Source organism: Centruroides sculpturatus, unplaced genomic scaffold, assembly GCF_000671375.1.
Source record: "Centruroides sculpturatus isolate CEXI.00-Female unplaced genomic scaffold, Cexi_2.0 scaffold1423, whole genome shotgun sequence".
Lineage (NCBI taxonomy): Eukaryota > Metazoa > Arthropoda > Arachnida > Scorpiones > Buthidae > Centruroides > Centruroides sculpturatus.
Genome location: NW_019386374.1, coordinates 183959 through 199166, shown reverse-complemented (window position 1 = coordinate 199166; position 15208 = coordinate 183959). Strand labels below are relative to the sequence as shown.

Here is a 15208-nt window from a genome sequence, read left to right as displayed (position 1 = left end):
AATGAAATCCACGATTCACTCTTAAGAAATTGTATTTTACACGTTTGAAAATTATCAGTTTCTCTTATCGAGAAGTTATGAGGAAAGTATACTTTAAATAAGTCTTTAAAACACAATTTTTCATTTAATAATAGCAATGATTAAGAATATCTATAATACATTCTAATATTAAATTTATTATTAATTATTATTAATATTAAAAGTCATGTAAAATTAAAATTTTATGCAATTTATTTCATGTATGTTGTTATTACTTTCAGCTATTCTTTGCACAAAACACAGTTTTGAAGAAAATATTTTCCAAGTTTATAAGAAAAATTGAAATTTTATGCAATTTATTTCATGTATGTTGTTATTACTTTCAGTTATTCTTTGCACAAAACACAGTATTGAAGAAAATATTTTCCAAGTTTCTAAGAAAAATTGAATGTTAGATACACTGCTTTACTTACATCAGTGATCTTCGTTTCAAAAGAAGAAAAAGGTCTACTGCAAGGATAGGAAAAGAAAATTCATGAAGACATAAAGACATTTAAAAAATATTTTACAGAAATTGTTTAGGCTACTTTAATATGTCATCCCTGATCAGCTGTTGTTGAAAATATTAATAGCATAATATATTTATAAACTAATTTTATCATCTCTAAAATTATTTTTGTGTGTGTTTTGATAGAGAAATGTTATTTTAAATATAAAAATGATTATTGAATTAAATATTATTATTAATTTAACTATTCTTCTTATTTAAGAAACTTTTTATTATATCGATAAAATATTATTTATAAAAAATTTTTTAATTGCAGGAAAAAGGAACCAAAAGAAATTTTCGTGTAAACGCTGTAAGAAGAACTTCACAGCTAAACAAAGTTTGCAAATTCATGAAAGAATCCATACAGGAGAAAAGCCTTACACTTGTGACGAGTGTAAACAGAAATTTACACAAAAGTCAACCTTAATAACACACCTCCGAAAAAACACTGGAGAGAAGTCTTACTGTTGTGACGAGTGTAAAGAAAAGTTCACAACTAAACAAAATATGGAAACTCATAAAAAAATTCATACAGGAGAAAAGCCTTACACTTGTGACGAGTGTAAAAAGAAATTTACAAAAAGATCAACCTTAATAACACACTTCCGAACACACACTGGAGAAAAGCCTTACAGTTGTGACCAGTGTAAAAAGAAGTTTGCAGACAAGTCAAACTTAATTAAAGACCTTAACGCCCAATCCCGAGTATACTCGGGCAAATTTAAATAATCGTACGTAACTCCACGTTGGTCGAAATAATTCAAATAAAGTTAATTTACATTCTATTGGATGTTGTTGATGATCTCAGCAAGTTTCGTAATTTTACACGTAACAGAAGTTTATTTTTTGACCATTTTTTTGGTCCCTATCTATAGAGATAGTATATCGAATGGAAAAATTCGTCATGTATTTGAGTGTTTACGGTAACTGATGCAGATCTGTCTACAAACCGGTCTTCCCCTGCGATTTGTATGAGAATATTCCGCGAATGCCTATAAACAGCTGTTCTCAAGGACATTACGCTAACTACACCGAACAGCGGCGCGTGTCACGTGATCCGTCGCGATTTTTTTTTATTTAAAGACAATTCGTTTTTAAANGAATTCATACAGGAGAAAAGCCTTACACTTGTGATGAGTGTAAACAGAAGTTTACACGAAAGTCAACCTTAATAACCCACCTTCAAAAACACACTGGAGAAAAGCTTTACTGTTGTGACCAGTGTAAACAGAAGTTCACAACTAAACAAAATATGGAAAATCATAAAAAAATTCATACAGGAGAAAAGCCCTACAGTTGTGATGAGTGTGAACAGAGCTTTACAACTAAACAAAGTTTGCAAACTCATGAAAGAATCCATACAGGAGAAAAGCCTTACACTTGTGATGAGTGTAAACAGAAATTTACACAAAGGTCCAATTTAATTACACACCTCCGAATTCATACAGGAGAAAAGCCTTACACTTGTGATGAGTGTAAACAGAAGTTTACACGAAAGTCAACCTTAATAACCCACCTTCAAAAACACACTGGAGAAAAGCTTTACTGTTGTGACCAGTGTAAGCAGAAGTTCACAACTAAACAAAATATGGAAAATCATAAAAAAATTCATACAGGAGAAAAGCCTTACACTTGTGACGAGTGTAAACAGAAGTTCACACAAAAGGCAAACTTAATTAGACATCTTTCGATCCACAATAAACAAAAGTAACATTGAACGTTAATTATGATCAGCGAAATTCGTTTGAAAGCACGATCCAAAAATACATTATAATATTCACACTTAGAAATTTTGAAGGAATATTATTTTTAATTTCTATTGATGTAGAATGATCGAAAGATGTAAGCAAAACTGGTTGTAAATGAAAATTTGTTTTTCTAATTTCTAAGAAGTTTTAACTAACAAACATTTCAATATTCATATTCAAATGTAGCTCTTTTCGAATTTTGTAATTATATTTCAAATGGTAACAGCTCTGTATCTCGATATTTTTAAACAAAATTTAATATTTTCTGAAATTTTGAAATTGCAATTTTCTGTTTGAACATAGAAAACAGAGTTCATGTAGAAGTTTGTTCAAAACAGATTTCGTTATTTTTAATTCACATTATTACAACTTCATATTAATACCCGAATTGTTAATATATAATTAAAATGTCTTTATGTAAAACTTTTTTGAATAAAAAGTTGTTGCATCGATACTTGCTTGTATTAATTATAGTTCAAGTTAATTTATTCGATCAGTAATTTGGAGAGTGCATATTTTGCTGTAATTCATAATACAGGAAATCCTCGTATATTCGAACATTATGAGCACGTCCAAAATTTGCCTCATTTTTTGACAGATAAACATTGTCGTGTTTTAGTAATTTTTTTTCTTTATAACCCATTTTTTAAATCTGATACGAAAACATTTTGTGCAATAAATCAATTTAAATTTTTTGGATTGCAATTTGAAAACATTGTAGACCAATAAATTCTCACTGTTCTCTGTCTTAATCTCGAAAACAGTGTCAGATAATATAGATGTAAGTCAAGACCAGATATGAGAAGCTTAGTGGCAGAAGAATCCGATAAACTATAACTGACCTTCGCTTTCACGTCATTTCAATTGAAAAATTTTATCCACAACGAAGTCAGTCAGACAACCCACAGGACTCAATCGTTATCTGGAAAAATATGATGCACATCAGCAAGACGCTACTAAAATCGAGAGCATATATTTTAAATTGATTAAAAATTGCAACTCGACATTGTGACGATAATTTTTGCTCGTTTTTATTAACGTCTAGTCCCGAGTTACTTCGGGCATGTTACATAGCGTTACAAAAAATGAGGTCATTTCGACTTTCCCAAAAGTTTTTTGTTTTTGATTTTTGGAATGTTTTTTAAGTCTCGAAATTCTATCAAAAATTTTTACCCGCGCAAAAAAATTTTATCGCGATTTTAATTAGTCTTTGATAAGGTTCGATTAAGGCTTAATTGTTTTTTAATGAGATTTTTGTATTAAAATTAATTAAGCGTTCTAAAGTTGTAGTGCATGGATTTGACTTCGGTAAAGTTATTTAAAGCTACTTTCTGATGTCAAAAATGACCTCCGATAGTTTTTTACTTTTTTAATCAATAGATTTTATTATATATAAATGTAATTAATTTAGGGGGGTCGGAAATCGCAATAAAGTTTTAATTTTTTAAAAATATAGGTCTAATTAGCAATAGGTCTAAAACCCTACTTTAAACCCTTGTCCTCCCGAGACGTCTATGAGAATGTCCCGGGAAATCCGACTCCAGCTGTTCTCAAGGTCATCCAGCTGTGTAAACAATGACTCATCAGTGTCAAATTTCACAGAAAGGCGAGACANCTCGTCTATGAGAATGTCCCGGGAAATCCGACTCCAGCTGTTCTCAAGGTCATCCAGCTGTGTAAACAATGACTCATCAGTGTCAAATTTCACAGAAAGGCGAGAGAAAGGAAAATAAAATTTGAAGCTTTTTCTTCAAAATTAGCGCATTTCTCTTTTGTTTTTTTTAGTTTAAAGTATTTTTTATGCTTAATTACATTATAATTCATAACAGGTGGGCGTTAAGAGGTTAATATACAGTGGGTGACGGATATATATAGACTGTGTATATATGTACTGTATTTCTATTATTACATATAAATAAACGTAGTAAGAAAGTATATATTTTTTATTTTGTGGGTCTCCAGAACAAATTAATTAAATTCTCATAAAAACTTATGGTAAATTGATAATCAGTTAACGAACAATTCGGATAGCGAACAAAGTCTTAGAACAGATTATGTTCATTAACCGATCACCCACTGTACTAGCAAATAAGCCCGGCGTTGATCGAGCAAAAAGTAATGGTAACAAAAATTAAGAATATTAGATTATAGCCGATCTTATCCGTTTTCAGCGGATGCAAGAATTAGGTTCTTCCTCCTCCCAGAGTGACTGGAGGATTTTTAGATGAATCTAAAAATATGTCCAATTTTTTGCAAAAATGCAAAAATCCGCATCTAAAATAGTGCAGGAGCAAATCGTTCAATACAGAAACGTACCCATTAACAAGAAATTTATTTTACGTCTTTAACTATCCGAAAGGAGCCGTCCATAAATTACATAACGTATTTTGGGGTTGGTGGGAATCAAGGATTTCTTACGATTTCTTACTCGGATAGGGGGATAATAGATCTCGTCTTATGTAATATTCTTATTTTTTGATCTAGTTGAGTGGTGGAGTTTTGAATTTGGCTTTCAAATTCAAAACTTCTGTGCATCATATTTTTCCTGATAACAATCGAGTCATGTCAGTCGTCTATCTAATTGTTCTGGATAAAATTTTTTAATTGAAATTACGCAACTTCCGATCCATACTGAAGTTCGTATACAAGTCTCCTGGGCTCCTGTCCCTAAGCTTTTCATAACTGTTCATCTGTTGACTGCGTACTCAAGATTAAGGAAGTACAGACAGTGGGAATTTATCAGGGCTGTGGAGTCGGAGTCATCAAAAAATCCGCCGACTCTCCTTTTTACTTACCAACTTGTTATGTATATAAAATGGAAAAGTATTGGAATCCTGTCAAATTTGACCCTCCAAGTNTAATTCCAGTAAGGAGAAAAATGGTACGAAATTCATATTACGCGAATTTCAAACATTTTTCTCTTAATACATATCGCAGAGAATTCGCACAGCAAATAACAAAGTCAGACAATAGTTGAACTTTGTCATTTGTTTTTTTTTGTTAAATTAATCCAATGAGCATTAAAATCCTAAACCATGTAATGGTTTATTTCTATTTTGGTACGATCGATTGCTATTTTTTTCTTTTTGTTTTTGTATTTTAACCTAATATATTAGGTGAAATGGATAAGCAATAGTGAAAAATTAATTGAACTATACTTATAGAAAGAACAACTGTAAATGTTAAATTCAAAATTATAATCGTATGAAAGAAATTTCCGTCTGTTCAACTTGTAAACAGTTTGACGTCAGCGGTAATTATCGAAACGATTTTTTTATCGTATAATGTAAACCGGCCTTGAATTGGAGCAGTCTATTTTTTCGTTTTCGCTTTCGTCTCCTTTTCAAATAAGCTGTAAACGAAAGTGTACAAATTAAATAACGTAGAAAATACTTCCTCGTATCTGTTCTTCATATTTTAAGAATAACACCATTTTCCATATTTACTAATATACTGTACAGTAAATGTATTTGTAGATATCAATGTATTTATAAAAATAGATCTGTACTTGAATATCACTTGAATAATATTTATGTTTAATTTGAAAATTATTTTTTAAATATTTCCTAAATGTATTTATTCACAAAAATTATTACAAATTTTAAATATACGGAACTTAACTGAAATTCTTTTAGTGGAAATGAATAATCTATTTTTTTTAAAATTAATAAATAACACAGCATATAAATTATACATACGTATGTCGTGATTATAAACAATTTAAATTGATAATAAGTATAATAATAATAATAATAATAATAACTCTTGCTTGTCATCGCCTTGCCAAGGTTAAGTTTTTGTGGTATTTTTGTGTTAACTTATCATGTAGTGTTTGTTTGTACGTTGTCATCCTGTTTCGAGTTTTGTAATGGTGTAGTGGATACGGATTATGAATTCATTCATTTCTTAAGTCCATCCACTGGCATGGTTTTCCGACCTTAGAAATCTGTCCCTGGATTGCCACTGAAGTATTTTGGCTGAGTTAGTATGTGTTGCTTATCATGAATAGGTGAGATGGCGAATGTTTGTGTTGCAGTAGCCATACTTGGGTCAGTGCTGTGTTCGGTATTGATGGACAAGGAAAACTGTAGCAGATTTTTCGAACGTGGGCCTCTGCCTAACCCACTGCTCAAGCATTGTTAATCTATTAAAAATGTACAGTCGACCCCCCCATAACACGGGTTCCTATAGTTCGGATTCCTATATGACGGCGAAAAAATTGCGACGGTATCCGTACAAACATGATAAAAAACTCCTATAATTCAGTAAAACGTCATCGGGCAGCCGAACTACTTTCTGCCATCCAGCACCATACTACGGAGAGTTTAGGCGAGTAAGTTGAGTTTACTATTGTCTGTACAGTATGTAAATTAGGTACCGTAAGTCTAATACAGTACTGTAATTTTATATATTTCTTGTGAAAGAAACATTTCTTATTCAATGGCCATAAAAATTATTTATATTAATGATGTCTCCAAAGTTCAACGAAGTTTTCACACAAAAATAACTTATCAGAAATCGCAGCCGCCATTTGATGCGCTGCTCCACAACGAAAACAAGCTTGAGCAATGGCAATGTTTAACGGGGCACACTCGATAAGTAATCCTACAATTTTTTGTTTATAGCATAGTTAATACGAATTATTTTTGAAAAAATTATACATATTTTGGAAATGTTGAGTTGAATTAGTCTAGAATCGATTAATTTTAGGGAAGAAAACCTTTCAAACAGCCGTAGTCTGTAAACTTCACACGTGTCAGGCTGTGATTGGCAAGGTCTCCTAAAACATCAATTTCATAAAAAACGGAACATATCTACCGTGTTATAGGGGGGTAGACTGTATACATGATGTCTGGCAAGCTATCGGCAAGAAAACAGTACAGCAAGAGTGCTGACACCTCGCAAAGAATGCTGAAAATGAGGAAAGGGAATACAATCCACCAAGCTTTCCATATCTGGTCTTGACTTACATCTATATCTTACACCGTTCTCAATATTAAGGAAAGATAGACAACAGCAGGAACTGCCGGATGGCCGAGTAGTCACGGTGACAGCCTAGGGTGGGGGACCTGGGATCAAATCCGAACGTGTCGAAAGGTTCCCAGGAGTTTTATGGGGGTGGTCCTTCCGGATATGTCGGGGTCTCCTTACCATCCGCCTGCGTCATTGTGGGCCTGGCCAAACTCATAATGGGTTTGCTATAAGAGGCCCTCTTAGTGTCCACAGGCCGGAAAGTTTTAAAAAATAAGATGACAGGTAGGAATTTATAGATGTATGACTTTTTTTCAAATTGCAGCTCAAAAAAATTTAAATTGACTTATTGCATAAAATTTTTTCGTATCAGGTGTAATAGTGGGTTAAAAACACCAAAAAGATTGACAGATAAACACTGTCATGTTTTAGTAAAAACAAATGAGGCAAATTTTGGACTACGTGATCGTTGCAACAAGCTCGTAATCACTTTTCTTAGAAACTTCATTACACAAAAGCAGCTCTGATATCCAACGTGGCAAAACATTGCCAAATTTTCGTTGATTTTCCTAAAAATTATATTGTTAGATGCAAAAATCAGATTGAACCACTTCTGGCATTTATACTTACTATGTATAAGAAATTAAAATAAGTATGTTTATCTACAACTATATTTCCATATAAATAATTATATTTTACCTCATTGTGGCAAAACGTAATGGCAGGCCAGATGAACTGACCTCGAGAGCTGTAGTTTAGTGACCCCCAATATAAACGAACGATTTTTTCTTGATAGTGGGTGAGAAAATGTATTTTTGTTTTTAATGTTAAATGTCAGATCCTCCAATAAAAGGCTGACGTTTGATATCATTTTTTAACTTTGAGAATTTTTTATCTATATGTCTTTTTAATGAAGATTTTCTTCAAGCCAATTTTACTGTTACTTCTGTGGTTGTGTTAAAGCAGAGGTCACCAAACTACAGGACCGAATTCCTTAACAAGTAAATTTGTATATCCGCAGCCAGAGAAAACAATACAGTTCGAATTTACAAGGTTTTCCTGTATTATGAATTAGAGCAAAATATGCAGTGTCCTAATTACAGATCGAATAAATTAAGTTTAACTATAATTAATATTGTTGCATCGATACTTGCACTTTTTTTTTATTCAAGAAAGTTTTACATAATTACATTTTAATTACATATTGAATATTATAATGTTTCTTAGTAGAAACTTTTCGGAAGTTAGAAAAACATTTTAATTTTAAAACCAGTTTTATTTGCATCATCAATCATTATACAAATATTAAAAATAATATTTGTTTGAAATTTCTAAGTGTGAATATTCTAATGTACTAAAAGTACATTTAATTACTAAAAGTACATTTCTAAGTGAATATTCTAATGTACTAAAAGTACATTAGAATATTCACTTAGAAATACTATCATAATTTAGAATGAATTTCGCTAGACATACTTAACATTTATATTACTTTTGTCTGTTGTGGATCCAAAAGTGTTTAATTAAGTTTGACTTCTCTGTAAATTTCTGTTTACACTCATCACAATATGTAAGGCTTTTCTCCAGTATGTGTCCGAAAATGTACAATTAACCTTTCCTTTCGTGAAAACTTCAGTTTACACATGCCACAACTGTAAGGCTTTTGTCCAGTGTGAATCCGAAGGTGTGTATTTAAGTTTGACTTTTGCGTAAACCCACGTTTACACTCCTCACAAGTGTAAGGCTTTTTTTTTGTGTGGGTCCGCAGGTGTGTAGTTAAGTTTGATTTTTGTCTAAATTTCTGTTTACACTTGTCACAACTGTAAGGCTTTTCTCCAGTGTGTGTCCGAAGGTGTGCAATTAAATTCCCCCTTTGTGTAAACTTCTGTTTACACTCGTCACAAGTGTAAGGCTTTTCTCCAGTGTGGGTCCGAAGGTGTGTAATTAAGTTTCCTTTTTGTGTAAACTTCTGTTTACACTCGTCACAAGTGTAAGGCTTTTCTCCAGTGTGTATTTGAAGGTGTGTAATTAAGCTTCCCTTTTGTGTAAACTTCTGTTTACACTTGTCACATCTGTAAGGCTTTTCTCCTGTATGGATTCTTTCATGCCGTAGCAAATCATGCTTAGCTTTGAAATTCTTCTTACAGTGCTTACACGAATATATCTTTTGGTTCCTTTTTCCTGCAATTAATAGCATTGCTTTAAATAATATTTTATCGATACATAATAAAAACTTTCTTAAATAAAAACAATAATTAAATCAATAATAATATTTAATTAAATAATAATTTTTATATTTAAAAGAACATTTCTGTATCAAAACACACAAAAAGTAATTTTATAGATAATAATGTTCATGTAAAAATATATGTTACTAATGTGATCAACAACAGCTAATCAGGGATGACATATTAAAGTTAACAATTTCTATAAAACATTTTTCAAGCGATTTTATATCTTCATGAATTTTTTGTTTATATCCTTGCAGTACACCTTTTGCTTCTTTTTAAATGAAGGGCACTGATGTAAGTAAAGCAGTGTATCTAATATACAATTTTTTCCATAAACTTGGAAAATATTTTCTTCAGAAGTTTGTATTTCGTCCAAAGAAAACTGAAAGTAATAACAACATACATGAAATAAATTCTATATAATTAATTTTACATGAGTTTAATATTAGAATATATTCATATTCTTATTTATTTCTATTGTTAAATGTAAACATGTATAATATGTTAGATTTCAGATATAAGGAATATTATATTTTTAAGAGACTTATGTTAAGTACACTCCCCTGATAATTCATTTCGATAAGAGGAACTCACAGAACGTGTAAAATACAAATTCTTAAGAGTGAATCATGGACTTCATTCTCGCAAGATTGAATTTCGTTCTTCTCTTTTTTTTCTGTTTCAGGTATTTTCAGACTGAAAATTAGCTAAATGGAAAAAATTTAACTTTCTTAATTAAATATCAGAAAAATTAATTTTCAATGTACTGTACAGGATGGTTATAATTAAAGTTGCGCTACTCAGACCTGTCTAGAGCCCGTTCTCGTGGACGTATTTTGATGAAACTTGGTATATATGTTATATGGACCATAGGGAAAAGGAAAAAATGCAAAAAAAAATATTTAGTTCGAATTTTTACCACTAGGTGCAAAAATGGCACATGAAGAATAAGAAACCATTGCACATTGAACAAATGTCATGAATAAAAACCTTTTGCGTGTTTCCATTTTCTGTTTCTTGTTCTTCATGCGCCATTTTTGCACCTAGTGATAAAAATTCAAACTAATGATTTTTTTGCATTTTCCTTTTCCCCATGGTCCATATAACGTATATACCAAGTTTCTTCAAAATACATCAAAGGGAACAGGCTCTATACAGGTCTGAGTAGGGCAACTTTAATTAGAACTGCCCTGTATATTGTACAGTGATTAAAATTTCTATTCTCTACGCCGAATCATTTAAAATACATTAATTGTATTTTGAAATTACTTGATATTTACAGATGAACAGTGTACGCATTTACTAAAATACTAATAAATTTTTCAGAAATCTATTCTGGTAATTTTAAATTCCTATAATAAAATGTCATTCCTGAATTTTTTAAAAATTGCTCTAAAAAGATGTCTATACGAAAAATATCTATACAGGACGTAAATAGCATAATCTATTGCTTTTACCCTTAAACATTCTAAATATATTTGATAATAACAGCACTGGATAAATTTTAGAGGTTGATTTAAAATATCCTGAAAATATTCATTATATCTTATTCAATAATCAAAAAAGATAAGAAGCAACTAATGTTTTTGATAAATCTTTTCTTAAACTTATGAATAATAGATTTTTTGGAAAAATATGTCAAAATGTAAGAAAACATTTCAATTCAAAAGCTGCTTCTACTAAAAATCAATGTGATAAATATTTAACCCAACCATCATTAGAAAATTTTCATAACATTAATAATAATCTTACTATTTTTAAAATGAAAAAGACTAATATGTGTTTGAATAAACCAATTGACATTGGTTTTACAGTTTTAAAATTAAGTAAATTACATATACAGTGGGTGATTGGTTAACAAACACTTTCGTGAAAGTTTTTTTATTAATTAATATAAAGAAATTGTTTTTTGCCCATGGTTTAATTAAATTAATTAAAAACCTACTAATGTGAGGTGGGAATAAGGACATATCACACCAGTGATAATAAGCACAACGAACACCTCGAACACCAATGAACACCTCACAGAATAAGCACAAGAAGAAGAGACATAAAATAACGAATACCAATTGGTCCTCCCTTGTCTTCAGGCAACAATTCGAAACTTTTCGTAGAGCGGGAGACATCGACATCGATGCTCAACCCAGTATATACTGATTGGATAGTATCCCTCCAAACTTTGAAACTTTTCCTTATAATTACAGCCTTTTATTTTTCTGACAGAAACAATTATTTTATCATATTTACGAGACTGTCGAACAGACACTTGTTAAGTTTTGTGTCGGATTTTATTTTCAAAAGGTGAGAGTATAATAGTGGGCAGAAGATGACTGATGTTGCTGGGCAGTACGGCTTGAACAGGTCTACAGTTGGCCGCAGTTTAATTTTATCTAACAAGGAGACCTTACGGCTTTGGGGAAAAAACGGATTTTGATGATCTTTGGTGTAGAGATAGTATACACCACGTAGAGATAGTACACCATGTGAGTGTACTACCTGTAAAATACTAAAGTGCAATACTCAAATATAATCAAGAAAAACGAATTAAAGTTTTTATAGCACTTTATATATAAATTATACGTACTTCTGTTTGAGTGTCCTGTGGCTGAGTGGTAACAATCCTGACTCGTACGCTTGAGTTCCCGGGTTCGATTCTCATGTATACTTTTTTTTAATTCATAAACACTTATAGTGTATTTATTTTAATTTAATTTCTACTCTTCCAAGTCTAATATTTTTTTACTTTTGTTAACAATAGTGGCTCATTCTTGACACCTACATGTCAACTTTCCCATCTATGTGTCAATGTTGCAATTAAAATAATTTAATTGTAACATTTATAAATTTTTCCCATTCAACACATCCAATGTATTATTGTATAATTCTGTGCCTATAAGCTTAGCATTTTCAGATAGTGTATCAGAAGATGTTATTGCAATTAAATTATTTTCGAAAAGTAAACTCTCATAATACACTACTCCATCTTTTATCTATTGGAATAGTAGAAATTAAATTAAAATAAATACATTATAAGTATTTATGAATTAAAAAAAAAAAAAAAAAAAAAATACACGAGAATCGAACCCGGGAAATCAAGCATACGAACCAGGATCGTTACCACTCAGCCACAGGACGCTTGAATGGAAGCACGTATAATTTATATATAAAGTGCTCAAAAACTTTAAGTTCGTTTTTCTCGATTATATTTGAGTATTGCACTTTAGTATTTTACAGGTAGTACACTCACATGGTGTACTACCTCTACACCAAAGATCATCAAAATCCGTTACCCCAAAGCCGTAGGCTCTCCTTGTNAATAATAATAAGCAAAGAATTGTTACTCATAGATTCATACCGGGAAACCAACTTGTCTATACCCTCTTCAAAGAAAGATGCCGCCAGTGAAGACAGCCACTGCTGAACATCGGTTGTTGCAACAATCTCATGTAAAACAGTATTTGAAATTTGTGGAAACTCATCACAAAGCAATCTTATTGTGAACCGTCTGTTTTCAGGAATTTTTTCACTCACTTTTGCAACCAAACCATCATTGATAACAGAAGGCCAGCCACTCCATGCTTCGTCATGAACATCAGTGCATTCAGCATTCAATTGTCGAATCCACTTTCTAACCATTCCATCACTCATTACATTTTCACCATAAATCTCTACAAGTTGACGATGAATTTCAACAGGCTTAACATTCTTTGCATTCAAAAACTGTATTACAGAATGCACTTCATAGTCGGCGGGATCGGCAATAGTCTTAAACATTTTGAACGCTCACTAACACGTGGAAAGACAACACAATCCGGCTGTAATGGCATCACTAGACTGACAATCAACCAGAGAGACATGTGCGCAGGCGCTGAACTGCGATACTACCACTGCAATGGCGGTAGAATGAAATGGTACTTACTTTCCGGACACGCCTCGTATAATGTGCTAAAAAAACTTAAGTTTGTTTTTCTCGATTATATTCGAGTATTGCACTTTAGTATTTTACAGGTAGTACACTCACATGGTGTACTATCTCTACACCGAAGATCATCAAAATCTGTTTCCCCAAAGCCGTAGGGTCTTCTTGTAAGAAATATACAGTATAATCAAGAAGACTCAAGCAGCTTAAGGAGTAACAAAAATCACACCTGAGAAATAAAGAACATTGAAAAGCTCATAATGGAACCTGAAACGGATCTGACGACAGAAGAACGCCAAGAACTCTTGAATGAAGGACACCAAGAAACTCGGTGAGATATGTTTACTTCTGAAAAAGAGCATTAATGACAATATCTGCTATTAAAGATCTTTTGAAGAAGTGGGAGAATTTCAGAACAAGGTCTTAGAATGGCATCCAAAGCAGGTTGAGGCTAATACGTATGGGGATCTCTACAATTACAATGCTATTAATTACTTCTGAAAAATCCTGGAGAAAAAAGTAATCGACATTAGACAGATTGTTTAACCTCCACAAACAGAAAAAAACATGACTAATAAAAATGCAAGACTGTGTATGTATGTACATATGTATGTATGTATGTATTATTATATATAAATAAACGTAGTAAGAAAGTATATATATTTTATTTTTTGAAGTCTCCAGAACAAATTAATCAAATTGTCATAAAAACCTGTGGTAAATCGATAATCCATTAACGAACAAAGTCTTGGAACAGATTATTTTTGTTAACCGATCACCCACTGTATATAGAACATGTTATAAAATATTTTTTTTTATAAAATGTGGTAATAATGATACAGATTCTTTAATAATAGAAATTTTTACTAATTATATTTAGGAAGATTTTAAATCATTTCCAGATATCTTTGTGAGAAGCTGGGGGGAGTAGACAGTCAAATTTTAATCCCCTTTTTACGCGACTGTCTGGAGAACACCACCCACGTTGTCACTGGATGACAACCTATATAAAATAGGAGGGCTATATATCAAGTGGAGAGGTCGCGATAAATGAGTGAGAGCAACCATTTTAAGATTCAACAAGCTTAATGGAAAAATAAAGCATAAGATACAATATACAAGCGACAGATACAATTATACCTATGCATTACTATGCTACCTAAACTATAGGTGCTTATAGTTATTACTACTAGCCCTAACTTGAATGCTAAATGATCGAGAGAGAGAGTTTACAATCGAGTATAATACTTGTAACTCTATGGTTCCGGATTCTGTTCATTCGACTTCGGTAAGAGTCTTACTGTAAGACGATCATGGATCTAGTCAAGATAAAATTCTGGGTGGACCATATCTGGATGGGGAGACGAGAGGGACGAAAAGTCAAAAGTCAAAGCTAATCCAGAGCATTCACCGAAGATTGGTGTGCTCGCGTTATAAGGGTATTTAGTGTGGGAATCTGATCAGGTGACCATTTGTTTGGTAGCAATGATACGTCAAAGGTGGCCGATGAAAACTAAACAATAGTCTATTCGAAGGTTTCGTATTTCTTTAGATTATTTTAAATTTCCTCCTTAGACAAAAGATAAGTGTCAAATTTCTCACATATTTGCAATAATTTCGCAGGTTATTGAGAGGGAAAAGATTAAGCCCAGTGGGAAACAAACGGTAAAAGGGAAAGTTTCTAGGGATTTGTTAAAATTTTATAGAAAGAAAGCCCCTGAATCCTCACATCTTTGATTTTAGTAATTATCCAAAAAACCATAAATTATATAAATGAAAGTAACAAAAATAAATTAGGATATAAATTAAA

General features: G+C 31.8%; 1 protein-coding gene and 1 pseudogene across 1 annotated transcript; one reads left to right on the top strand and one right to left on the bottom strand.

The window, feature by feature from the left end:
* Positions 1-778: 778 nt before the first annotated feature.
* LOC111614733 (gastrula zinc finger protein XlCGF8.2DB-like) lies at positions 779-2657 on the top strand (the record flags this gene model as incomplete). The annotated part of the gene is made up of 3 exons (XM_023356097.1): positions 779-1244; positions 1405-1435; positions 1613-2657. Coding segments are annotated over 3 exons (1125 nt in total), but the record flags the coding sequence as incomplete, so codon positions are not given.
* Positions 2658-8371: 5714 nt separating this feature from the next.
* Positions 8372-15208, bottom strand: part of LOC111614731 — a 20552-nt pseudogene continuing 13715 nt past the window's right edge.